This window comes from Macaca mulatta, chromosome 2 (genome assembly GCF_049350105.2).
Source record: "Macaca mulatta isolate MMU2019108-1 chromosome 2, T2T-MMU8v2.0, whole genome shotgun sequence".
Classification (NCBI taxonomy): Eukaryota; Metazoa; Chordata; class Mammalia; order Primates; family Cercopithecidae; genus Macaca; species Macaca mulatta.
Window position 1 is genome coordinate 33,542,335 of NC_133407.1, and position 27,517 is coordinate 33,569,851.

Consider the following 27,517-nt stretch of genomic DNA (forward strand, 5'->3'; position numbering starts at 1 on the left):
TATCAATTTTAATGTCTTTTGAATGAGAGCTTTCTCTCAATCCACACATAGACTAAAACACCTATGTTTTAAAATCTATCATGTGCTATTTTCTGTGTTTTGGATACAACTAAGAAAACAAACCAGAGTAAGTTTGTTTTGTGTTGTTCCTCTGGCAACATAGAGATTTTCATTGGACTTTATTCGTCAAAATTGTGCATGTGGAATTTCCAGAAACTTAACAAAATGTCTTATAAACACGTAAGTGTTAGGTGATAGTTCTAAAGTTTCCTTGGTAACTGCTTAATTGGAATTTTTTTCTTCCCCCAAAGGTGGCAGTGCTTCCAAAACTCTTGATAATGTTGGGAGGTGTACCTAAAGGCTATAGCTTCAACTTTGAAACCTGCAAGGCTCTTCTTGGCATTTCTTCATTTTGATTAATGTAAATGTGGAGGCCTTGTCTACAGCATAACCTGAAATTCATCTGACTCATGCATTAGATTGTCTCCTAAGTATCAGGTCATGGCTAGTCACCAGTTCTGAGTGGGTCATTGACCAAGGGTTTTACAGATACAACCTGGGGATATTCACAGTATCAGAAACTTAAAAAATTTGAGACTTTATTATTAGAAATAAGAGTTGACAATTAGCTAGGCAGGTGGAAAGTGGAGAAAGCAAATCTTTGGAATACATGCGCGTAAGTTATTGAGGGAAGGAAAAGAGTGGGGAAAGAGTTCACACGTTGGAAAGCTAGCCAAAACAGTCACTTGTCTTATAATGTGGAGGACGGTTTGGGGTCAGGGAAGAAGTGATAGGAGTTTTTGCTCTCCTTCTACTTGGGGCCAATCCTTTCTGAGTTCTAATTCAAAACGTCAGGGAGAAAAGCATAAATAACTGCAGAGAGACATGATACACAGGGATGGTTTGCATACCCGAGGGTCCAAAGATACCTGGAGCCAGAGGGAGTAGGGTAAAACCACCAAGTTATACAGTGAGCTCCTGAGCTTTCCACAATAGCAGGTCAGTTTGGCAAACATCAGTATGTCTTACCATTACATTGACATTGAACTAGCTTCTAACATTGCCTTTCAGTTGAAAGCCTGCTTAGTAAAAGACGTTACATGTCCTAATGAGATATAGCAAAATAGGGTGGTGTGGCATAAGGACCACTGATCCTGGAGTGATATAGATAGGGTACAAATGTCCTTGGAGTCATGACGTAGGCAAGTTGCACTTCTCTGAGCCTTGGCCTTTTTTTTCTATAAAATGGCAGCAGCCATCTCTAAGAACTAAGTAAGATGTAGTGTCTGACACATAGTAGACTCACGGCAAATGCTAGTTCGCTTCCCTTCTCAGCACCCTGCGTAGAATGCACTGCGGAAAGTTTGTGACTTCTGTTTTCGTCTTCTTTCAGATTGTAAAAGGATTACAGGACTAGACGTTGTGTTTGTGCTGGATCATTCAGGTAGTATAAAAAAACAATATCAAGATCACATGATTAACCTAACTATCCATCTGGTGAAGAAAGCAGATGTTGGCAGAAACGGAGTTCAGTTTGGAGCCCTCAAATACTCTGACCAGCCTAACATCCTTTTCTACCTTAATACGTACTCGAACAGATCAGCAATAATTGAAAATCTGAGGATGCGCAGGGACACTGGAGGGAGCACCTACACTGCCAAGGCTCTCAAGCATGCAAATGCCCTGTTTACAGAGGAGCATGGCAGCCGCATCAAGGAAAATGTGAAGCAGATGCTGATTGTCATCACTGATGGGAAATCTCATGACCATGATCAGCTCAATGACACAGCATCAGAACTGAGAGACAAGGGCATCACCATCCTTGCAGTGGGTGTAGGAAAGGCCAACCAAAAGGAACTTGAGGGTATGGCAGGGAATAAAAACAATACTATCTATGTAGATAATTTTGATAAACTGAAAGATGTTTTCACACTTGTTCAAGAAAGTATGTGTACTGAAGCACCAGAAGGTAAGTTGTTACTTTTAAAGTTTCTATGGGGGTAGCAATAAAAATTTAAACAAAAAATAAATCATAAGTCTCAGGTCTCCGATTGCCTGGATGTTATGGACTGAATATTTCTCTGCTCAGGCTATCAGTTTTCTCATCTCTAAAAGAAATGGGTTGATTGAACAAGATCCCAAAGATTCCTTCCCACCACAGCATGCACTGAAGAGATTATACAGGAAAGTTCCAGATGCATTCCCTGGCATTTTGCTATTCTGTTGCCTTTTTCTGGCAGAAAGAAATTCTTCTTAGGGTCGTATTCACCTTACCCCATGTAATGGCTGCTTATCGTGCTCCATTTGGTTAATGGTCTCAGTGCAGCCACTGGACATCAGTTTCAGGCCAAACTCAAGTGGAAAGTTTCATGGTTTAAATGGATAGACTTTTGTCTTCAAAGATCCAGGCCCTCTAAATGGGATCATAGGCATTCTAGAGAGACATCAAAATTCAAGTGGTCTGGTGTGCTTTTCTGTGTAGGTGCCACCAGTATAGAGGGCAGGATATGAGAGTTGAATGTGGGGTAATGGAAGCTGGCTGAGAAACAGGAAGGGAAGGGAACTGAGATGATTACCAGCTACCACCGAAGTTGGTAGGCTGGTGACATCACATTTGAGTGAGGACAGGGTGAGATTTGCCACTTGTGGTCTCAAAAGCAGTAGAGACTGATAAGTAACCCAGGAAGGGCTGCTGTGCCTAATTGGAGGGTCCGAATTCTTGTGATTTGTGTATTGACCCAGTCCTCCCAATGTGGCAAATGAAATAACCAACTTTTGAATTTCCTTTCTTCTTTGCTTCCTTCCTCCCTCCTTTCTCTCATTTCTTTCCTCCTTTATTCCTTCCTTTCTACCGACAAGAAGCTCACTTTTGTAACTAATATAAATCATGTTTTTAAAACTGACATTAACCCACTTCCATATTTGTAACTAGTCCAACTCCAGACAAAACCTTCCCTCAAATCCTGTGTCAGATCAGCATTTGCTTGGCTAAATAAAACTATGCCTGACCACCATCGCTTTACCTTACTTAAGTAAGCAATTAATTCATCTTCTTGGTTTCAGATATTTAATGATGGTATCATCTTTACCCAAGGAAAATTATGATTTTTCCCAAGGCAGCAGGACCACCCCAGTTCTTCTGCCCATTCCATCCTCTCCCTGGACTCTCACCCTGAAGTGTAGGCTCCCCTCCCTCATTCCTGACACCTGCCAGTCCACTTAACACTGAGTGTTCTTTCTCCTACACACTGGATACGGTCACTCTTCTGCTCACAGTTTTTTTTTTTTTTGGAGGCCTCCCTGTGCCCTTGGAACAATTTCCAAACTCCTGAGCTCTATCTAGCCCCTGCCCACCTCTGCACGCTCATTGATCACCCCTCCCCTCTTCAAATCTACCCTGTCCTTCTGAAATTCCTCCACGTCTTTGTGCACACTATCCTGCCCACCATGACCACTCCAGCCCACCACCGTGCCTGCCTACATCTCACTTTTCTGTCAAGTTTCAGTCTTTGTGTGCTAGTTTCCTGGCCCAAACCTGACCTCATGTCCCCACTGTATCCCCCAACTCTCACACCTTCTATTTTCGAAGTGGTAGCAATTGACACATATTTGCTGTTTTCCTACCTGTATCTGTCACAAGACTACAAGCTCTGCAGGCAGGCTTAATCTCATTTGTTTGGGGTGTCCTCCAAATCTAGTACATTACTAAGACTTCAGTCTTTTCCTAGGAATGTGAAGGCTGTTTTATTCTCATTTTCCATGCCTACATTTTTGAGGTGCTGAGATGGAGTTTGGGATGCAAGATGTTTATTAGGAATCCACACCTGTAAAATAAATGGGGAAAGCAAGATGGACCAAATAACTCAAAATAGTGACATAGGCTAAACAAAGCTCCAAACCTAGCAGAGAGCTCTGAAGCAAATATCGCCCATGAGAGCTGTCCAGCATCAGCCTGAAACGGCTGGGACTAAGGGAGAACTCCCTTCCCACTTAGTGCCTGGACGTGATGGCCCTAAGAAGGGCATGACCTTTGGCAAGGCATCTCTCTATAGTGAGACAGACCCTGAAAGTGCTGACAGTTGGAAGCTGTCTACTGCCTGCCCATACTCCCATAGCTGGGAAGTAAGTTCTTCCTTGCAGGTCTATCCGGGCAGCCCGTCTTTGTGTCTGCCACACCGCACTTACAAGGAATTGTGTGACCGTGAGTAACCTACTGTCTCAATTACCTTTAGTAATCACCATAGTGCTGCTCCTACCACAGCCATTGAGTTTGGTTGGAAATGAGTATAGAAATGTCCCTTCGATTTTGGGACATTTCAGATTGGACTTCAGGGAGCTGACTGTATGCTCTATTTACTAGCCATTCACACTTCCTCTGAGAAATTCTAATATTTGAGTCATGGTATTTTTAAAAAGCATTGCACTAGAAAAAAGTGCTAAATTTAAGGATAAAAAGGATCTAGAGGTCCAGATACCAGCTCCACTCCATAGTAACTGTATGCTCTTATATGAATCACTTAACCTCTAAGTTCTATTTCTATATTTATAAAATTAGAATAATTAGTCATAAGGTGGTTGTGAATATTAATGTTGTTATTATGTGCCAAAAGCATTTTTAAAATGCTACTCCTCAATATGGATGTAAAGTGATAACATGAATAGTAATAGGAGTACTAATAATAGTACAGTAAGTAAGTACTATTATCTTGATGGGGTAAATGTCCCAATCTTGGTGTTTTGAAGGGATGTCTAGCCTTTGTAATAACCTTTTAATGAGTACATGAAATTTTTTCAAACTTCTTACTTTCTTTCTCTGATTAGCTTTCAGTGTCTTTTCAAATGGATTGTATAAATAATTAAACTTTGAAAAAACTCTCTAATCTTTCCTCCTCTTGCTATTTTTTCTTCTTTTTGAGGATCAATCAGTGATTCTTTCTCTTGTTAACTTATCTCAATTTGCTAATGTAAAGCAATTGAAGTATTTAGCAAAGCAATTTAAGTATATGAGGAAAGGAAAAATTTAGAATGATTCATGAGGAAAATAATTTATTCTTTTTTCTATTGCAGTCTGTAGTCTTCAGGAAGCTGATGTGATTTTCCTTTGCGATGGCTCTGACAGGGTATCTAATTCAGATTTTGTTACCATGACAACTTTCTTGTCAGACTTAATTGATAATTTTGACATTCAATCTCAAAGAATGAAAATTGGTATGGCTCAATTTGGAAGCAACTACCAGAGTATTATTGAGTTGAAAAACTCTCTGACTAAAACCCAGTGGAAGAATCAAATTCAGAATGTCTCCAAGAGCAGTGGGTTTCCGAGAATTGACTTTGCCCTTAAAAAAGTGAGCAACATGTTTAATCTATATGCTGGTGGGAGAAGAAATGCTGGTGTCCCCCAAACTTTGGTTGTTATCACATCTGGAGATCCTCACTATAATGTGGCAGATGCAGTAAAAACCCTGAAGGACCTTGGAATTTGTGTCCTGGTTTTGGGCATAGGAGATGTTTCTAAGGAACAGCTTCTGCTAATAACAGGCAATTCTGAAAAAATAATCACTTTTCAAGACTTTGATAAGTTAAAGAATGTGGATGTGAGAAAAAGGATCGTCCGTGAAATTTGCCAGAGCTGCGGGAAAACCAGTAAGTGCTCCTTGTTTGGTTTTCTTCCATGGAAAACTCATTTCTCCATTTCCCAAGTGTGTCTAATGGGCTAGCTCTAGCAGAGCATATATTTAGAACATATATTTAGTGAGAATATCACACTTATGGTGCGGTGATAAGAGACTTCTCTGCTTCCAGGAAGTTTGGATAACTCAGCCTCCCTCAAAGACAAGGAAAGGGTGCAGAGGCTAGAGGGGACCCCTGGGCTGTGTCCTCTGGTCAGCCCTGTTCCCTCACGGCAATCCAGTGTTTATTCTCCTTTTAGCACCTGGATCTCGGTCTCCTATTTCTGTCCTCCTAGTAAATGCCCTGCATCAGCAGGAAGTAAGTAAAATAAACATTTGCTGATTGGAAGTTTTACTATTGTACCTTTGTTAAACCATCTTGTAAGGGACTCATGTGTGTGTGTGCATACAGTGTATTTTTCTTCTTTTAATGATTACATTCATATAATCATAGCCTACTAATGATCTGAATTGTCCTCAGAGGTTATTTAAGCCAGAGGTCACAAAGGCACATGGCTGCAAAGACCAGGTGGGTAATGGAGATGAGTCAAGTGAGTAGAGTATGAGGACAGTGAACTGGAAAACAATGATGCATCTCACAGGAATGCCACCATTCAGCTCCAGCTGAGATTGGCCATGGGGGACTCAGATTCTCTAAATTTGAGGCTAGGAGTTGGGAGGACAGCATGTAAGGAAGCAGTAGCGAATGATTCCGGTTTGTGGAATTTGCACAACATGCAGAAATTCCTTAGAGTTCTTATGTTTCTAGAGTTGTTATGATTGAAGTCACTTCTTTAACAAAATGTGTTAGTCTTTCCAAACTCTCCATATCTTATATGTCCCATTTGTGGTGCTCAAGGAGGGGCAGATTACAGTGGTGGAAAGAGCCCTGGGCCTGGAATCAGAAAGCCAGAGTTCTAACTCTGGTTCAGCGGCAACAACCTCCACACATCACTGTTTCCTCATCTGTAAAATGAGCACCTGGGCAGGATCAGAGTAACCAAATGGCAGCTTGCAGTTGCAGTTTGTTTGTCGCATCCAGTGTTGATGAGTTGCTAAATTAGTTGACAGCATTCACACTGAAGGTTCTACATTAAAAATGTAGACATCAGGCTCCTCTTTGAAAAATCAGAATATCTGACAACACTAGGCCCCATTTCCCACATAGTTACTCTCAGCTGGAACTGAACAGTGAACAGACCCAGAAATGGGTCATTGTTCTCTAGTTTATTTTCCTCACACTCTGCCCACTTGAATCATCTATCTTATCTACCTGCATTTGCAGCCATCTGTGTTTGTGATCTCTAAAACTTAAATAATCTGAAAAGACAACTCAAAACTTTAATGTATTCTGATTATATGAATTAAAATATGTCACTATTAAAATGCATGCCCACATGCCTGGTGCACACACACACAACAGAATCACTGAGGATGAGACTAAACTATGATTTGAACTTCAAATAGCTATTGGAAGTTTTAATGTTTTAAAGGAGACAGAGAAAACCCCTGTGATATATGTTGGTATCATATATATATGATATATACATACACACATGTATGTATATGATAAAGCAGCCAGTATCTTCCTTCTTGAACACTTTTTGGAGACTAGAGACCCTCTAGCTGTGGGGTATGACAGTGCCCCTTTCTTCTGCCCTGTCTCTCCTTCCTTACTCCTGTCTACTCATTAATCTTGACTCTGTTCCCTTGGTTTCCAGATTGCTTTATGGACATAGTGGTTGGGTTCGACATCTCCACTCATATGCAGGGGCAGCCTTTGTTCCAGGGCCACCCCCAGCTGGAATCCTACCTCCCAGGCATCTTAGAAGACATCAGCTCTATCAGGGGTGTGAGCTGTGGGGCTGGCACAGAGGTGCAGGTGAGTTTGGCGTTTAAGGTGAACAATGATCAAGAATTCCCTGCCAAGTTCCAGATCTATCAGAAAGCAGTGTTTGACAGCTTGCTGCAAGTCAACGTCGCTGGGCCAACTCATCTGAACGCACAGTTCTTGCAGTCTCTTTGGGACACATTTAAGAATAAATCTGCATCCCGGGGCCAGGTATCCATATGACATTCTATTTCCCATCTCCACATTCTTCCATTTTTTCTTCATTCCCCAATTATATATTTAGCTTTTACACCATACCATTTTCTTATTTCTCTAGGTGCTGCTTATTTTTTCAGATGGTCTCCAGAGTGAAAGCAACATAATGCTTGAAAATCAATCAGACAGGCTCAGAGAAGCAGGTATTGAGTAGAATTTTTTTTTTTTTTTTTTTTTTTTTTTTTTTTTGAGATGGAGTCTTGGTCTGTCGCCCAGGCTGGAGTGCAGTGGCGCAATCTCAGCTCACTGCAAGCTCCACCTCCCAGGTTCACGCAATTCTCCTGCCTCAACCTCCCGAGTACCTGGGACTACAGATGCCTGGCTAATTTTTTGTATTTTTAGTAGAGATGGGGTTTCACTGTGTTAGCCAGGGTGGTCTTGATCTCCTGACCTTGTGATCTGCCCAACTCGGCCTCCCAAAGTGCTGGGATTACAGGCATGAGCCACCGCACCTGGCCGAGTTGAAAATTTAAACAGTGAAGCATGGAATATGCTTAACAAGTCTCTACCTTTACTCAGATGCTGTAGATGTTGAGATCTGCCTGGCTACTTGTAGCAGAGGCTGTTGATACCTCGTCTCATCCCCTCATGACCAGCCCTTGCACTCCTCCCCAAAATGCTGCAAATGCTATGGCCAAGTGCTTAGACTTATGACCTTCTATATAAACATATGCCCTTGATTGACCTGAACCATATACCTGGGCATGCTTGGAATGGGTGTGGGGTTACCATGCCCCACGTTGGTGGTGGTGGGGGGCAACTATGATATAGGGATACAAAAACCTGGCACTCTTGCTCAAATGGATCAACTCTAGTACAATTTGCACTCCAGAGTCCCTCATGAATCAGGCAAAGGCTAAGACTTTATTGAGATGTACTCCTAGTTACAACATCTCCTTCCCTTTCCTGGTCTCTTTCTCAATACAGATACCACATACATACAAAATCCTCTCTCAGATTCCAGTTCTAGAGAACCTGACCCGAGACAGCTCCTACTGTTTCTTATTTTCCATATGAAAGATAGCAACATGGATTTGGAAAAGCGCTTCTCACTATATATTTTCTGTCCATGTCATAGCTTCAGACTGAGCCAGAAGCTCATTGCAGAAGTTGAGAGTAAGATGCAGCAATGGAAGACTCCACTAATTGTCAAATGAGATGCATTGTTTAAGAATTTCTTGGTGTAGCCCAGACTGGCTTCTAGGGTTCAGCTTCCAGAGGAAACCTCCCTAAAGGCCACAATACATCCTGTTTTATTGCTCGGTTGTGTCTCTTTCTCTGCACAGATCCCTTCAATACCTTCTCATTGTTCTTGGGATATAGATCAAATTCCTTAACATGGCCTGGGAGCATTGCAGAACCTGGCCTCTGCTTCCAATTTCAACCTTTATTTATTTATTTATTTATTTATTTTTGAGATGGAGTCTCACTTTGTCACCCAGGTTGGAGTGCAGTGGCCCAATCTTGACTCACTGCAAGCTCTGCCTCCTGGGTTCATGCCATTCTCCTGCCTCAGCCTCCCGAGTAGCTGGCACTACAGGTGCCTACCACCACGCTCAGCTATTTTTTTGTATTTTTAGTAGAGATGGTGTTTCACCGTGTTAGCCAGGATGGTCTCGATTTACTGACCTTGTGATCCGCCCACCTCAGTGTCCCAAAGTGCTGGGATTACAGGAGTGAGCCACCGTGCCCAGCCAAATTATTTTTTATATTCAGCATTCCAGGCATATGAAATTATTTTTAGCATTCTTCCTCCAAGATTATACATATATGTAATTTTTTAGATGGATTTTTGTTCTTGTTGCCCAGGCTGGAGTGCAGTAACACAATCTCGGCTTGCTGCAACCTCTGCCTACTGGGTTGAAGCGATTCTCCCTCCTCAGCCTCCTGAGTAACTGGGATTACAGGTGCCCATCATCATGCCTGGCTATTTTTTTTTTGTATTTTTAGTAGAGATGGGGTTTCACCATGTTGTTGACCAGTTCGCTGGTTTCAAATACCTGACCTCAGGTGATCCACCCACCTCAGCCTCCAAGAGTGCTGGGATTACAGGTGTGAGCCACTGTGCCTGGCCTCCAATGTACTTTACAGCCTCGCTTCTTTCTGTCCTTGCCTAGAGCTTCCTCTATTTCCTTTCCTCCCCAGGTACTCTCTCCATCTTCTTTCTCTGGTTCTTTCCATTGGCCAACTTACATTTATCCTTTAGAATCAGCTTCGACATCAATTTTTCTGAGAAACCTTCCATGACTCTCCAAGAATGGGTTAGGAGCTTCTCCTCTAGGCTTTCATAGAACCCTGATGTTTCTCAGAGCAACTATCCGATTCTTGACCCTCTGTTCCATTAGACCAATAACTCTGGGAAGGAAAGAAGCCTGACTTACTCATTTGTATCTCTGTATTATACAATGATTAATGCATAATAGGCTCCTATTAATAATTTAAAAATTTGCTTAGTGAAAAGATGAATAAAGTAAATGAACTAGTAAATGAATTAATGAGTGAATAGATGAATTAATGAATGAACTGGATGTGGTCAGGAGTTCAGCTGAGACAATTGCCCTAGGTTTTCCTCATGTTCTCAGGGCCTGGCCTCCCAGGGGTGTTTGGAATTGGGAATAACTTGAGAATTATCATTAATTTACATTCAGGAAAATTCAGAAAAACTCTCTGAAGATGAATAATGCCCTTTCTTAAAAATCACTTTCCAGTGTCCAAGAATTGCACCAACATTGGTGGTAAGATGTGGAACACAGTTTTCTATTAGTGTTTTTCTGTAGATTTGTAAATTGTTTCTCTTGAATACCTTTATCGGGGGATTTCATGCAAAAGTCAGGGACCAGAGCTGGTGCATATTCGTAAAATGCAGGCAAATTTACTGTTAGTTTCTTCATATGTCAGGAGTACTCCTTCCTCTTACGTTTGTTTTTCCCCTTTTCAATTCTTTAAATCATGTTCACTGAGCAGAATTATTATGCCTTCTTCTTTTTCATGTACAACCCCTTTGCTTTATTTATATTGTGGTTCTTACCGCATAGGACTTGATGCTCTGCTGGTAGTGTCGCTTAACACAACTGCTCATCATGAGTTTTCTAGCTTTGAATTTGGAAAAGGATTCAATTACCGGACTCATCTGACTATTGGAATGAGAGAGCTGGGCAAAAAACTATCACAGTACCTGGTGAGTTATTGAACAAAATCCCCAGTTGCTCAAAATGCCATGGGAACTAAATTGGAATCTTGATGAGAACTTTCAAAGACTGCCTTTGTTTACCCCTACTAAATTAAGGGCATGGTCCTTAGTATATAAAAATGTGTGGAAGACCACAGCATAGTATTTTGTTTTTACGTATTCTTTCATTCTTTGTCATCTCACTAAATGAATGCATAAGGAACTAAAAAACCAACCAACTCATAACTGAATTTAAAAACCCCCAACTGTGTTGCAGAAATTCCAGGAAACAGAAGACTGTCAACCAGAAACCAACAAGTCTTAGGCGAAGTTGGGTCATGGCCATCCACATACTGGATGCCCTGTCTATAAACAGAGGTCATTTCCTTTGGAGAGGCGATGTTGCCAGTGCAGTGCCTGGCACCCTCTCTGCAGTGTTAAATTCAGAAAGCACCTCTTATTCTCTGCAGCCCCTCATCCAAAGGGAGAAGATGGGCTTGTAGGTGGTGGATTATGATTTGTATGAGTACAATTCTTATGAAATAAAGTTTCTGACAATTGTTATTCACTTAGCTTTACTTTTTTTTCCCCAGGGAAACATTGCAGAAAGGACTTGCTGCTATACATTCTGCAAATGTCCAGGAATTCCAGGACCTCATGGGACCCGAGGACCACAAGCCATGAAGGTGCCACTCACCTGTGATACTATTTTATCTAATGTGCTTTGATTTGGCACGGGTAGGACTGAGACTGACTGATTGATTTTACAACCTTCACTCCATGCTAATGGAATTCCTTTGGACATTTCATATGACTTTTTTGGTATAAAATCCAGGTCAAGAGAGCTCACTTTTGATACTGCTAGCAAGAATAACTCCCTTTTCTCTTACATACCCTTGGCAATGTTGCTTCTTGGTTTCGCAATTTATACTTTTGTACTTGCTTTAGAAAGTTTGAAAGGTGATAAGAAGTAAAAAATTGTGGAGATGAAACTGGGTGTAGTAGCTTGCACTGGTAATCCCAGCTACTTGGGAGGCTGAGGTGGGAAGATCACTTGATTGTTCAAGACCGGCCAGGGCAACATAATGAGACCCTATTGCCTTAAAAATAAGTAAATAAGTAAATAAATAAATAAATAAGAGTTGTGCTTCATCAGCAACAGAATGAGATTGAACCACAAAACGATCATAGCATTGCAGATTCATAGCCCTTTAAAACACAAATTATAAAATATTATACAATAATAGGATGAATAAATATGTCATGATATTTTCAATAATATATGCCAATGAAAATTAATGAACTACAGCTACACACAACAACATGAATAATTTTTACTAACAAGGTAATGACCAAAAGAAAAGCAAAACACAGAAGAATACGTGTGGTAAAATTCCATTTATTAAAAGACATTATATCTAGGGAGGAATACTTAACTGGTGAAGTATTCTTAAAAGGCGAGAAACTATTATCAGAAGTCAGGAGTGCCCTTGTGGAGAGGGGCCAGGGGTGAATTGTGACTTGGGACAGGCGCTGTGCTTGGGACCAATAAAGCTCTATTTCTTGACCTGCGTGGTGGCTACATATACCTTATATATAAAAATTATAAGATTATTCTATAAAGTTACTTTATAATAATTAAACTATACACTCATATTTTATACACTTTTATGTACGTTTCAAGTGGATTTTAGGTATCACAATAAAAATGAAGTTTTTCTTTAAAAAAAGAGATCAACAATGCTCGCTCATGAGTTCTGCACTATCCATCCTTATGGAAGGACAATTTATATTGAACTTTTTACTGCACTGTGATGTTTTGTTTAGCACAGTTTTTTCCATTACTTTGCTCAGGTCAATATTAGAATTATGTTCCAGAAGCACAAACCCCCTGGTATATGATCAGCCAGCTGGGCCTGTGTTAGAGGGTGGGGAAAGCAAACTCAAATGAAATGTTTGCCGCAGGTAAGCCATGACACAGTTAAACCACACATGGCTAAGGGAGAGATGACTGCAATTAAAATATATGCAGTCTTGTTGTTGGAAGTGCTTATTCTTCCTTGAGCTCTCAAAATAGCAGAACAAAATAAAATAATCCCTTTGGAAATGTTATAGGTTTGTCTGCTAAAAGGGTTGTGGCTGGTACGACTGTCCTCCCTGCAAATCACTCAGGCACAGATGTGGCTCTGTGGGCCTCATCTGCTGGTAGGTTCCAAAGGTCAGCCTCCCGCAAGGATTAGGAGTGTCGCCTTCTGCAGAGGGGCTTCAGAGCTGAGTGCAAGGACAAAAGCCAGCTCCAGATGTTGCCAGATTCTCTCCAAACTCACAGCCACATCTGCAAAAACTGCAACCAAGTTGGAGGAAGGGACTCGCTTAGAATGCCTAATGATTTCACAAGTTTGACTTGATAGCGGGTGGGGGGGTGACTACAATTTATTGTTCTCTCTTTCTTCCCAGGGTTCTCAAGGTCTGAAAGGCAGCAAAGGACACAGGGGAGAGGACGGAGACCCCGTAAGTTTTTATGACTCCCCCTCACCCCCCTGCCACTATACACACACTGTACACACACACTCACACACACACACTTACTTTCTTTTTCATTAAAGGTTATTTTCATACAAAAGGGGTAGATGGAGTTTTGTTTATATGTTTATTTTTATATGTTTATGTTTATTTTGTTTATATGTTGATTTTTGTGCTTTTTTGTGGGAAGAAGGTTGCCTTTCTTTTCATTTTTCCGTGTCTGAATTATGAGGCAATTACTAAGTCTAAGTTTGGGGTAAGGAGGGAACAGGCTTGCACATGTAGCCTGGCATGTTTTTATCAGTGGGAGAGACCTGGGCACCCTCCTTTCTACCCCCAAGCAAGGCACAGCAGGTTATCTGCCAAGGAGCTCTCTTTAGACCTAAAACCCAGTGCTTAGTACATGGCTTTGGGCCAAGGCTGGAGTATACTCCCTTCCATGGAAAGGGAAGAGGGCAAGGCATCCCTCAAGATGGGAGGCATGGCTTCATGGTCAAACGCTGCACAGAGGTTTGCAGATCTCCGTGTTTAAAACCAGAACTCTCACTTTCTCGTGAATCAAATTATGAGAAAGAATTTGAAGAAACGGAAACCACTTAGGTGGCTCTGTTTGGGATGGAAAAAGTTCAGAAAACATCCAAACTGAATTTCTATCACCTTAGATCAAGGCCAGTTCCTCATCTGGGCAGCAAGTTATAAGGATTGAAAGCAAAGACTCTAGAGTCAGACTGCTAAGAGTTGGCCTAGATGTGGGTCCTTGAACATGATACCTAACTTCTTGACCCTCTGTTTTCTCATCTGCAAGCAATTATAAATTCCTCTACAATCTAATGGCTGACCTAGTTTACAAAATGACCACTAAGGGGGTGCTGTAAATCACCTACTCTGTACCCTCCAAGGGTTCTTGGAGACTACCAAACTAGCATGAGAGTGCTTTCAGTGTGGGGAATAGTGTCACCCACCTGCCTGGCCGAGCCCACCACTGGCAGAAAGTCCAGGCAATGGGAAGCCATAGGGCTAAGGTACCTCTCAGCAACCTGTGGCCATGGGCAAGGCCTCCTCCTTTTGCAGGGAAGGATCCTCAGAATAGAGTCCTCAGAAATAATACCACACATCTACAGCCATCTGATCTTTGACAAACCTGAGAGAAACAAGAAATGGGGAAAGGATTCCCTATTTAATAAATGGTGCTGGGAAAATTGGCTAGCCATAAGTAGAAAGCTGAAACTGGATCCTTTCCTTACTCCTTATACGAAAATTAATTCAAGATGGATTAGAGACTTAAATGTTAGACCTAATACCATAAAAATCCTAGAGGAAAACCTAGGTAGTACCATTCAGGACATAGGCATGGGCAAAGACTTCATGTCTAAAACACCAAAAGCAACAGCAGCAAAAGCCAAAATTGACAAATGGGATCTCATTAAACTAAAGAGCTTCTGCACAGCAAAAGAAACTACCATCAGAGTGAACAGGCAACCTACAGAATGGGAGAAAATTTTTGCAATCTACTCATCTGACAAAGGGCTAATATCCAGAACCTACAAAGAACTCAAACAAATTTACAAGAAAAAAACAAACAACCCCATCAAAAAGTGGGCAAAGGATATGAACAGACATTTCTCAAAAGAAGACATTCATACAGCCAACAGACACATGAAAAAATGCTCATCATCACTGGCCATCAGAGAAATGCAAATCAAAACCACAATGAGATACCATCTCACACCAGTTAGAATGGCGATCATTAAAAAGTCAGGAAACAACAGGTGCTGGAGAGGATGTGGAGAAATAGGAACACTTTTACACTGTTGGTGGGATTGTAAACTAGTTCAACCATTATGGAAAACAGTATGGCGATTCCTCAAGGATCTAGAACTAGATGTACCATATGACCCAGCCATCCCATTACTGGGTATATACCCAAAGGATTATAAATTATGCTGCTATAAAGACACATGCACACGTATGTTTATTGCGGCACTATTCACAATAGCAAAGACTTGGAATCAACCCAAATGTCCATCAGTGACAGATTGGATTAAGAAAATGTGGCACATATACACCATGGAATACTATGCAGCCATAAAAAAGGATGAGTTTGTGTCCTTTGTAGGGACATGGATGCAGCTGGAAACCATCATTCTTAGCAAACTATCACAAGAACAGAAAACCAAACACCGCATGTTCTCACTCATAGGTGGGAACTGAACAATGAGATCACTCGGACTCAGGAAGGGGAACATCACACACCGGGGCCTATCATGGGGAGGGGGGAGGGGGGAGGGATTGCATTGGGAGTTATACCTGATGTAAATGACGAGTTGATGGGTGCAGCACAGCAACATGGCACAAGTATACATATGTAACAAACCTGCACATTATGCACATGTACCCTACAACTTAAAGTATAATAATAAATAAATTAAAAAAAAAAAAGAAAGCAAAGCAGGATGAAGGCAAATCCTTTCTCCCTCTCTTACTGGCAAAGCAAGAATTAAGCTCATTACTAATTAATTATTCATGCAGCAAAATGGGAACACCTGTTATGCACCTAGACATGAGCCAGTCACAAGGGACATGATGGTGAAAGACACGGTTGAGGTTCCTGCCCTCAAAAAGCACAAAACTGTTCCTTTCTTAAGATCCATTTTACTTTAGCATTTATCTGTATTTAAATATTTCCTTGGAGAAGCAGGGTTGTTGGGAGACACAGAAATCATTGACCTTCAGTGCTCATCCTTGCACGGATAGTCTGACTTTGGGGGTCTTTAACCTGGTGATTCCTCCTGTGAGGACTGGCTTTTCTCACCTTTGCTTTCTCATTCTCCTAGTAGTGTCACTTTCCAGCAACTGTTTCTACTCCGCAGCAGTACCCTAGCACTGACTTGTGAGTCTACTGTCAGCAATGCTGACTCTCCCAGTATAGCATTAGGGCCCTAGATGAAATTACCCGAGTCTTGGAATGTGGCTACAAAGTGCAGCCACTGTGCTGTTTGATCAGGTAGGGAAGTGGCTGAGCTCTTCTTGCACCTTTTTGTGATCTTGGGTCCATAAAAAGCCCTGAAGATTAACAGGAAACATGTTTGAATATAGAGGGGAAAAACAGATGTAAATGAGTGAGGTTGAAGAGAATTCACTTTTTCTAAAGCTCATAGTGCCCATGTGCTTTGTCTTAACTCTGAAAATAAACCACTGGCAGCTTCTGGCAAAAACATCACGTTGGGTACCTGTCTGTGCTCCTTTTCTTAGGGAGCACAAGGAGACGCAGGACCCCAAGGAGATAGAGGGATTGCAGGATGTCCAGGGGAGCAGGGTGAGAAGGTAAGACTCTTCTGTAAATGTTATTTCCAATTCTCTATAACATTCTCTCCCTCTCTTTCCCCATTCCTTTCCTCCCTTGTTTTCTGTCTTCCATCACTCCTCTCTCTTTTCCTTTATCCAGTTATATTGATGAGTTTTCCTGTCTGCAGATTAATTCTGCTTTTTAATAATGTCAAGGAGTCTTTAGCATTAATAAATTCCATCTCTAACCTCTTTGTAGGTGTATAGCTCATAACAACTAAAGAAATACATGCTCACTCACTTTAGAGAGGCAGTCTTTGAATCCACACTCTGTCTTTGATATGTCAGTGAGAGATATTTCATCTTTTGCAGGGACCCAGAGGATTTTCTGGACCTAAGGTACTGGAGTTTTTTCTTAGTTTAATTTGATTTCCAAATGGGATTAGTTTCCCAATAAGCATGTGGCAGAGACCTGCTTTTACCTGACAGCTGTCTATTGTCGTCTCTCAGGGAGGACATGGAGACGATGGGATTGATGGACTTGACGGGGAAGAGGTAAGCCATATTTCTTTAAGTATTATAAAACTGTCATGAGGCCGCTAAAATTTTTTTAAGTGGGAATTTTGTTTTTCTTGTCTTCTTTTAGGGCTCTCATGGATTTCCTGGAATAAAAGGAGAAAAAGGTGATCCAGGATCTCAGGTAACACTTTTCCTTTCAATACATCGAAGAAGGAGAATTTGGTGACAGAGACAGTCTTAACGGCTGTGTGTCAGTGGTTATAGGGGATAAAATTTACAACTGACTTAACCACATAATGAAGGCCTATTAATACTGAATATGTGCTGCATATCTGATTGGAGCAAGGGGGTAACTATGTAATTTTCAAGAATTTCCACCTAGAAAAATTTAGCACACACGAGGTTATTCTATGGGCATCTTTCTCATGTATGAAAATGAATGCTTTTACCTGTCAGTGGTTTCTTTTGTTCATTTGTTTTTTAACACAACATTTCCGTCAATGTCAGTAATTTCTGTGTTGTCTTTATTATGTCAGAAAAAAAAAGCAAGAGAAAGAGACAAAATTATTTTGGTGGCTGTGGTGGCAAATCACTGTGAAACATTTTTTAACTTTACATTTATTTCAACACTCATTAATGTGTGCCTACTTGATTTCAAGCAGCTCTACTTTTATGTTCTGATCCATTTATTTATGAAATATTTTTGAGCACCTGTCATTTGTCAGGCTTGTCATGTGCCAGACACCTGTCATTGGCCAGGCATATATTCTTATTTAATAAGAATCAGAGGTGAACCACACAGCTCTTGTCTTCAAAGATCCCACAGTATAGTTGGGGAGACAGATACATCAATAGAATTACATAAAATGTGATTGAGGTAATGTTTTAGATATTTACATGGGAGTCCAGAGAAGAGCATGTAACTCAGCCTAGGGGCAGGGGTTGTCCAGAAAATCTTCTTGGAGGAAATGACCTCTGAGCTGAAGAGAACAGGAATTCAGCAAGGCAAAGATGTGGAGGAAGGGCATTCCAGACAGAGGGAGTAGCATAAGCAAAAACATGAGGGTTCAGGGCACTGCCAAGTTTTTCTTCCTGGAGGGAGCATTAGAATACAGGCACTGGGAGGTGAGGTTCAAGACATGGTGGGAAGAGATCAAGAGATTGGGAGGGCACTAGCGAGCGATGTGGAAGAGCTTGGTTTTTAACCATAAGGCAATGGGGAGCCTTTGAAAGATTTTAAGCAGAAGAATCACAATCAGATTTACATTTTAGAAATATTACTTGCAGTAATGTGGACAATATTTTGGAGATGACATAGATGCAAGGCAAAGATGAGAGGTAGATCTGTAGAAATCAGGTGAGAAGTGATGAAGCCTTCAAGTAAAGCAATGATAGTGAGAACAGACACAAAATATGCTAAAGTTGTAGCAGGGCTCAGACTGAAGCGAGGCTAACAGGACACCTAAGGTGCAAAAGGGGCAGAATTATGTGGAGTAAATACCTACCTCAATTCTGCATCCTAGGTGCCTCTCTCATCTCACACTAGTCCTGATTCTAGGACCTGAAATCTCCAGATATAGGTGACTAGAGGAATAGGAAATAGAGAGTCAGTCAATATGCCTGCAAGGATCCTGGCTTGGGCAAGTTTAATTGGAAATAATTAGGTTTGAGATGACAATGGAACATGTTATGGGAAGTCAGGGAAGCCGAATGGAGGGGCTGGCTGAAGCCACGGCAGAAGAACATAAATTGTGAAGATTTCATGGACATTTATCACTTCCCCAATCAATACTCTTATAATTACTCATGACTATCTTTACTTTAATCTCTTAATCCCATCATCTTTGTAAGCTGAGGATGTATGTTGCCTCAGGACCCTGTGATGATTGCATTATCTGCACAAATTGTTTGTAAATCATGTGTGTTTGAACAATATGAAATGAGCACCTTGAAATGAACAGGATAACAGCTATTTTCAGGGAACAAGGGAAATAACCATGAAGTCTGACTGCCTGTGGGGCTGGACAGAAGAGAGTCATGTTTCTCTTCTTTCAGAAAGCGAATAGGAGAAATATCGCTGAATTATTTTCTCAGCAAGGAATAACCCTGGGAAAACGAATGCATTCCCAGGGGGAGGTCTCTAAAATGGCCGCTCTGGGAGTGTCTGTCGTATGGAGTTGTAGATAAGGGATGAAATATGCCCTCGTCTCCTGTAGCGTCCCCAGGCTTCCTAGGATTAGGAAATTCCAGCCTGGCGTATTCTAGTCAGATCGGTTGTCTGCTTGCAAACCCCGTTTCCTGTTAAGATGTTTATCAATGACATTGTGTGCCCAGCAGGACATGGATCTTCATCAGTAATTCTAGTTTCACCCTGGCCTTGTGATCTCACTCTGCCTCTTTGCCCTCGTGATATTTTATTGCCTTTGAAGCATGTGGTCTCTGTGACCCACTCCCTATTCGTACACCCCTCCCCTTTTGAAACCCCTAATAAAAACTTGCTGGTTTTGCTGCTCAGGGGGCATCATGGAACCTGCCAACATGTGATGTCACCCCGGACACCCAGCTTTAAAATTTCTCTCTTTTGTATTCTTTCCCCTTCTTTATCAGACCAGCCAACACTTAGGGAAAATAGAAAAGAACGTACGTTGAAATATTGGGGGCTGGTTCCCCCAATAGAACATCCTTATGGAAGTTTCCAGTGGGCAATTTAATTACAAATGTTAGAAGTTGTTAGACTGGCTAGGATGTCCAATATCATAGCCACTAACCACATGTGATTATTTAAAGTTAAATTTTAATTAATTAAGAAATTAAGCTTTTTAGTGGCATTGATTACATTTTAAGTGCTTAATAGCCACATATGGCTAATGGCTACCATATCGATGAATGCAGATATAGAACATTTTCATCACTGCAGAAACTCCTATTGGACAGTGCTATGTTAGACCATGAGAAGTTTACCAGTTTCTGAGCCTCAGTACAAATAATCCTGACCATAGGCTTAAAACTGGACTTAGTCCTGCTTGAGAAATCTAAGGGAATCTGACTGTGATGAAGGACAAAGAGCATTTTATCTGATTAACCCCCCTACACACAAAACTTCACATTTAACACCATTATACAAACCTCTTACAAGCTAACTCAGAAATTTGTTTCATTTTTTTCAGGGCAGCCCAGGTTCCAGAGGTGCTCCTGGGCAGTATGGAGAGAAGGGCTTCCCAGGAGATCCAGTAAGTTTTCAGGGCCCAACTGGCCCTGAATTTTATACTTGCTCCACAGTTCCTATCTCCTTTCCCTTTGTGTTTCCTGCTACCCTGTAGGCACATGCTTGTCTTAGGAGTAGAGGTGATAGGTGTTGGCTGAGGCTTTGGGAAAAGTCTGTTTGCGTCTTATCTGGGTTAGGGCCATCTTCTGAGTCCTTATGGTACGTTGAGACTTTCTGCTTCCTTTGGGAGAACATTTCCATAGCTTTATTTATTGGACTTCTAATCTTGCAGACCTACAGATTCACTATTTGCAGACTCAGTTACAGGGGAATCTTTTTACACCCTTGAGGGAATAGCCTAAGAATGTTTGAACCAGTGCACCAGTGAAGCTGCCATCATAGAAAAGGGAAAATCTCAATGTAGCAAGAACTCTTTTAATTATTTATTATTGCCAAATCTTCAAACTTGAGGAAGTACTGCTTTTATTTTTTTTTTTCAAAATCCTGCAAGTTTCAAATGTGAAAAATTTTCTCACACCTCTTATACCTTGATCCAAATTAGCTTAGTACTTGAACACCATACCATTTTGGAGAAAAAGCTGGTATTTCTGGATTCTAAACTACTTTTAAAAATCTTTCTCTAGGGTAATCCAGGACAAAACAGTAACATCAAAGGACAAAAGGGCTCCAAAGGAGAACAAGGAAGACAAGTAATTTGATCTATTTTATCTATGAGTTGATTAATTCTGTTATTGATCCAAGTAAATTTAGTAAGATATGTAACCTTTCTGTAATTGAACAAATGCTCTTAAGACCACATTTAAAAGACCTTTATTTTTTGGTATGCATATTTGTAGTAGGGTACACTTTTATGAGCAAAATTATGAAGTTTCTGGCAAGTGATATTATTTGGGAAAATGTAGTAGCAGTGCATGTTGCTATGCTTTTTTCTTCTTTAAAGGACGTGTATAACTGACTGTTAATATGCAGAATGATCACAGTATGACATGTTTATTCTGCCATTTTAATAGTGCTTGAGGTTTTGATGCTGATGCCTTTATGATTTATTCAGAATTTTTGCCTTTTGATCTTGAGGGAATTATTATATTTTTAGGGTAGAACTGGACAGAAAGGGGTGCAAGGCAGTCCTAGTTCCACAGGAAGCAGGGTAAGTATTTCTGTGGACATTTATTTCCCCTCCTTACCACTTGAAGATGACAGAGGCATTCAGAATATTTGTTGCACAGAGTTGACTGATTCAGGGCTGAAATATTTTTCAGGGCTTCTCCCTCTTGACACTATTGAAATTTGGGGCCAGATAATTATTTCTTGTGAATGGCTATGCTATGCATTGCCAGATGTTTTGCAGCATCCCTGGTCTCTACCCACTAGTATCAGCAGCACCACCCCTCCCCACTGCCCACTGGTGACATTCAAAAATGTCTGTAAATATTGTCAGATATCTGTGGTGGGTATAGTAGTGGTGGACTTGAGAGGCAAAATCACCCCTGGTTGAGAAACACTGAAATATAGTCGGCCTTTCCCTTTCCACCTTCCAGGTGTTTTGGGATGTCTTTGAAGAGAGCCAATGATTTTAACACAAAAGCTCTCCTTTGGTAGCTTACATAAGAATATTATGAACTAGGTAAATATACTTTCTCTTTACATGTTGCCAATGAGAAAGAGGACTCATGAATAAATTCTTCCTGAATGGACCAAAGCACTGGCAATTAGGGTCAAGTGGCAACCTTGAGGTGCTGGCATAACTTTACAGCATCCCATGTTATATCAAGCCTGTCACAGCAAAAAATGGAGACATTGGACTTCTCTATCTTTTTAAAAGGAACAACCAAGAAATAGCCTTTCTTTCTGTGGACTACTGAAGCTAGAAGTGATATTTATAATGTATTAAAAACTCCTCTCTCATGCGCTTAGCATGGACATCATTAAAAGAGAATAATGGACAAAGTCCTAGATTTGGCTCTGAGTTTTGTTCAAGAAGGAATTGAAAATGCTTGGATTTCTTTTCTAGTACAAATTTGGAATCTTCTCATTATTTTGAAGGCTGTGGCTGATTGCCCTTCTCTCTGGGATAGATGGTGAAGAAATGTGTTTTTATACCACTTGCCTTTGTTTATCTTGAACCACAGTTCTTGAAGGAGAAGAGCTGGAGTTGGAAGGGGTTAGGCTTCCCAAAGCTTCTGGTAAAATCTTTGGGACTTTGCCATTTTCTTCACATGAGAGAATTAAAATGTAATAAGAGGAAACAGTAGAGCAGCAAGATGAGCTAAATGCTATAAATTTTAAAGATAAGTGTGTATTTTTGTTGGTTTAAGAGGAAATACTTTTAGTTTAAAATAGCTTTATAACTGACACATCAATCAGGTACTTTAAAAAAAGAGATGCCAGGAATGGTGTAGGCAATAAATCATGGACAAACCAACCAATTACTTTTAAGTCATTCTTCTTTTCTTCTGAATTAAACAAGGTAACATTGATATAAAACAACATCAGGTTTTCTCCCCTCTCCCCCAACTTTCCGACGCAGAATAGAATTCTCTGTGAGGGTGGGAGCATCTTAAGTGGATGATAAATTTTAAACAACATAAGCCAATCCAAGACATTGCCTTCTATGTGACAGAATTTCAACTTATGTAAATTAATTGTTTTACCCGTTGTTGCCAAAACAGTGGATCCACACACTGAAAACCACACTGGAATCCACATTCCAGGCCCTATACTTTTTGCCTGCCATCCACAAAGAATACTTCTATAGCATCTATTTTGCGCCAGGTCTTGCTCAGATCACATTCAAATATTAATTCATTTAATCCTCATAACATACCTGTGAGGTAGATACTATTATTATATCCATTTTTTACAAATGAAAAAAATCAAGAAAGAGCTAGTAAGTGGCACAGCTGGGATTTGAATTCAATCTGTCTCCCTCCAGAGTCTGGGCTGTTAACCACACTGGGTGAGGTTTATTGGGCAATTTCCCTTTGCCACACAGGCTTTAAAGAACAAAACTGAGCTCAAGTCTGCCTGACTTTTAAGGACATATCTATAACCATTGTGCATACAGTCTGTTACACAGAATACACATTATTTTATCCTTGCTTTTTAATGAAGACAGAATTGTGATGTCATGGGAACCGTAGCCTCAATCTTTGTTTACTGTCTCTTCTCTGCTTTTTTATGTCAAGAGCTTTGGAGATTGATTCTGGGTACAAACAGCTGAAAAGTTTCAATGGGTAACTTCTTTCAAAGAGGATTTGCATCTTAAAAGCAAAAAGTCCCTTGAATCAAGGGGCAGAACCTCAATGGAATCACTGTAAGCACTAGCCAACCTGGTGGAGCTGACACTTGATCTGGTAGTTTATTCTAAGGACCTTCAGAAGGTGGGCAGTTGAAAGAAAACAGCAGTTCTGAAATAATTTCCATGGCTACCTTTCTGAATAAATGAAGGAAGAAATAGAATTTAAAAAAAAAATACTTGCTTTGTACCTAAAGTAATCATAGTTGTTTATCACAACACTAAGTGAATTGGTGGTCAAGATGTTCCACGGCTCTCTCAAAGAAGCAAGGACAGGGGTTGAGGGGGTGATATGAGGGTGCAAATCTTATTCTTGCTGTTTAGGGATAAGGAAGTTAGGATCTGGGGCCTGAATCCTTTTCCCATTTGGCTACCCTCTGGAAAGGAGACTGTGTGACAACCACTAGGTAAAGGGCCTGAGCTGGCAACGTGAACTTGCTTCTGGATAGGCACAGACAGAGATTTGGGCTTCAGGGATCAGCCAGGCTTTTTTGTCCTCTCTTGAATCCAGTGGTAGCCATTTGGACATTTGGATCACCATAGTTGAGCAGACCCCATCAGCCATTTATTTCTTGTAGAATTCTATAGAGACTAGCCCCAGCAGGCCCATATGAGACACTAAATCTAGAAATTTTTTACCTTCTCCCAAGATACAATCATGGGCCCATGACAGAGAGAAAGGGATGTACCACAGCTCTTCTCCCATGGGAAAGCTCTGATTAGCAGACAGTGCCTTTTGGAATTTGCTGGAGATGGAAATACAGAAGACAGGATCTTCAGGATGATTTGATTCTCTAAACAGCCTCCTGGATAATTGTTAGAGGCTGTCAGACTGGAACTGGGTCTGTAATGACTTTTAGATTGGTTTGCAATCAATCCTCTGAATGTTAGTCTGTAATTAAGTGCCCAGTGTGAAAGCTTGTCTATGGAAAACACCTCAGGGAAACTGTTTCTATGAGCTGCTCATTACTTATGTCAATCAGAGAATGAAAGAGGCTGATTTGCCTCAAGGAACCCCTCCATTCAGAAATCCACATACTAACATTTTGCCTTTTCTGTCCCAGGGAAGAGAAGGTCGAAGGGGACTCCAAGGTGTCTCAGTATGTAACCTTTACTTCCTGTTCTCTGTAGTTGATGGGACCAAGGACGTTTCTCCCATGTAGGTGGTGCTGGGAATCAAATCAGTAAGCATTTGACAAGGGTAGAGGAAGTGCCCAGTACTGGACGTTATCCCCACTGACCCAATGATCACTGCAGCTCCCAGGAACAGAACAGTCCTAAGGAAAAGCCTGCCTGATAGATACCTGGTAGACAGGCAGAACCTGTACAATTCCGAATATTGTGTGTTTGACTGCTCTTCATGTGCTTTGGGAATCAGCTTCAAGAGGGAAAAATTCCTTATTGGAATAAGAAACAAGTTTATTTTCATTCCTTAGACAGTCTAGAACAGTAAAATCCTAGGCCAAGTAGAGGGTGAGCCATGAGTCGACAAAATAATACCAATTTCTGATGTACATACTATAAAGAGAAAATCTATATGGAAACAATGTGTAGAAAATCTTGACACTGGAAATTCTTGTTCATCAGGGAGAACCAGGAAATCCTGGACCTACAGGCACATTGGGAGCTGAAGGATTACAAGGCCCACAGGTGTGTTGGAATATTTTGTAAATATTGACAAATGCTGTAAAGTTATTCTGATGGGAAGAAGGCAGGTATTTCTGTATAAAAATAAATAACTGAGAATCTGCCCCCTGCCCTATTTTGCATTCCCCATCATGGGGTGGGGGATGATTTTGTTCCATCAAACTTGATTCATTATTTGCAGGTCACTAATAAGCCTTTGTAGAGGAAAGATGTGCTCTTGTGCTCACCTGGTATTGTGTCTTCATATTAGTAATAATGAATGATTAATACCTTCATATTACATTAGTAATGAACACCAGGATCAACAAATTGATTTTCCATAGCTGGAGTCCTGCATGCACAGGCTCCTACAAAGGAAAATTAGTTGGAAGTTGGAAACTGCTACTTGACTTGCCTAAAGCTAACTCTACAGGGGTATCAGTATTTCTGAAATATGACTGATAGGGCTTTCTGTGAGCCATTTGCATCTTTCATGGTCATATCATTAGTAATATGAGCATCGGAAGTCAGAGCATCGTAGTCTTGCTTCCCTCCATGCCAGAAGGGGAAGCTGTGGTCATTCTGCAGAGTAGCTTTGTAACACATTGTTGTTTAGTCATCTTATGAAGCCCACTTTACATGAAGCCCAACTTAAGCCTGGACTTGTATGGAAGGGCCTGTGTAGCTGTGCCTATTCTAAGGTCTTCCCAGGAATTCATTTTTTTTTTCTAGAAAGTTCAGATATTAGGACCAAACTGGAATTTGGGATTCTCTTGAGTGGTTCTGGGGTCCCTGAACCAAACCATGAGCTAGCAGTTTCTCTAGATTGGGTAGGGATGGGACCAGTCTAGATCCATTCCCAGGCTTTGGAGTGGATGTGGGGGTGGGAATGACAGGTACTTCAGATACCTCAGACATCCAAGCGTCCCTTTGACATTGAGACAGTGAATCAAGGCTCACCTGGTGGCTCCTGGGCAGCCCAGGGCCGTTTCACAGCTGATACTTCAATAGGAAGAAACGTTTTTGCTTCTATATGAGAGAACCACATGAGAACAATGTGTTTGATGGCAAATATGGCAGAAAAATAGACTTTGATTCTTCTGATCAGGGTCTGCTGCTAAGATACCCTTTTGTGCTAACTTGAAACAACTTTACTCTCTATTTTACACATTGATAAGGGCTTTGGCTCAGGTAACCCGTCCCTTTAAAGGAATTCATCTGACTGTTGTTTGCATCTTACTTCCTTTTCTTATAGGTTTCATTTCCTGCTTTGGCCTATTTTTATTTCCTCTGTAGGAGAGGGATGAAGGTCTTATATCCAGGCAGGGAATTCCTTAAAAAGATCTGGACCACTGAGTCCACTGGGCCTGTCCTCAATTACTCTTAGCACATGCTTAATCTCAGGGTTAAAAGGCTGTGGGAAGGGTTGGATCATTGCTTTTCTGCAGGATGTTTCAAAAGAAACACTGAGAAGTAAGCTTTCATTGACATCATTGCATTATATTTCCTTTATTACCACTAAAGGGGTCACAGGGAAATCCTGGCAGGAAAGGAGAAAAAGGAAGCCAGGGGCACAAAGGACCTCAGGTAAGTGACAGAGACATTAGGCTCAATGACTCTCAACAATTATTTTCCTCTTACTGCAAAACAATCTTCACATATAATTTTTTTGTATTATTTACATATACATTATTTCATTTCTGGATTATCTGGGGCAAAATTTTAGCACAGTTCAGATTCCTCATACATAGCTAAAGCACTCCTCTTTCTCCTTCACTGGGGTTTTACTCTGAAAGCACAGATCCATTTCATCAGCCTAAAGAAAGCATTTGGAAGAATACAAATATTGCCCAATCATAACATTTCCTCCAAAAACTGATACATTATTCTGCTTTTTCTAACTTTTAAAATTTATACGTGCCATGCACATATATCTCCCTTCACTACAGATATTTAAAATTGACTGTACGAAGATCCCTCGCTACTCAAAACTACTTGATTCCTACATTCACCTCTTGAATTCATTATCTGAATCTGTTTTTTTCCTGAGAAATAATAGTTGGGATGGCGAAGGATTCATAGGAAAAATGTTCTAAAT

The 27,517-nt window shown here is 40.8% G+C and overlaps 1 protein-coding gene across 1 annotated transcript in view; it reads left to right on the forward strand.

Annotated features, from left to right (window-relative positions):
- The window catches only part of COL6A5 (collagen type VI alpha 5 chain), a 125,061-nt gene that overhangs the window by 38,004 nt on the left and 59,540 nt on the right, over nt 1-27,517 (forward strand). The window contains exons 7-23 of the mRNA XM_015132208.3: nt 1,394-1,969; nt 5,068-5,643; nt 7,391-7,731; nt 7,838-7,919; nt 10,812-10,954; nt 11,539-11,631; nt 13,403-13,456; nt 16,721-16,792; nt 17,126-17,152; nt 17,264-17,308; nt 17,400-17,453; nt 20,440-20,502; nt 21,122-21,187; nt 21,592-21,645; nt 24,858-24,893; nt 25,381-25,443; nt 26,944-27,006. Coding sequence (XP_014987694.3) covers nt 1,394-1,969; nt 5,068-5,643; nt 7,391-7,731; nt 7,838-7,919; nt 10,812-10,954; nt 11,539-11,631; nt 13,403-13,456; nt 16,721-16,792; nt 17,126-17,152; nt 17,264-17,308; nt 17,400-17,453; nt 20,440-20,502; nt 21,122-21,187; nt 21,592-21,645; nt 24,858-24,893; nt 25,381-25,443; nt 26,944-27,006 — 2,408 coding nt within the window. The remainder of the gene's footprint in view (nt 1-1,393; nt 1,970-5,067; nt 5,644-7,390; nt 7,732-7,837; nt 7,920-10,811; nt 10,955-11,538; nt 11,632-13,402; nt 13,457-16,720; nt 16,793-17,125; nt 17,153-17,263; nt 17,309-17,399; nt 17,454-20,439; nt 20,503-21,121; nt 21,188-21,591; nt 21,646-24,857; nt 24,894-25,380; nt 25,444-26,943; nt 27,007-27,517) is intronic.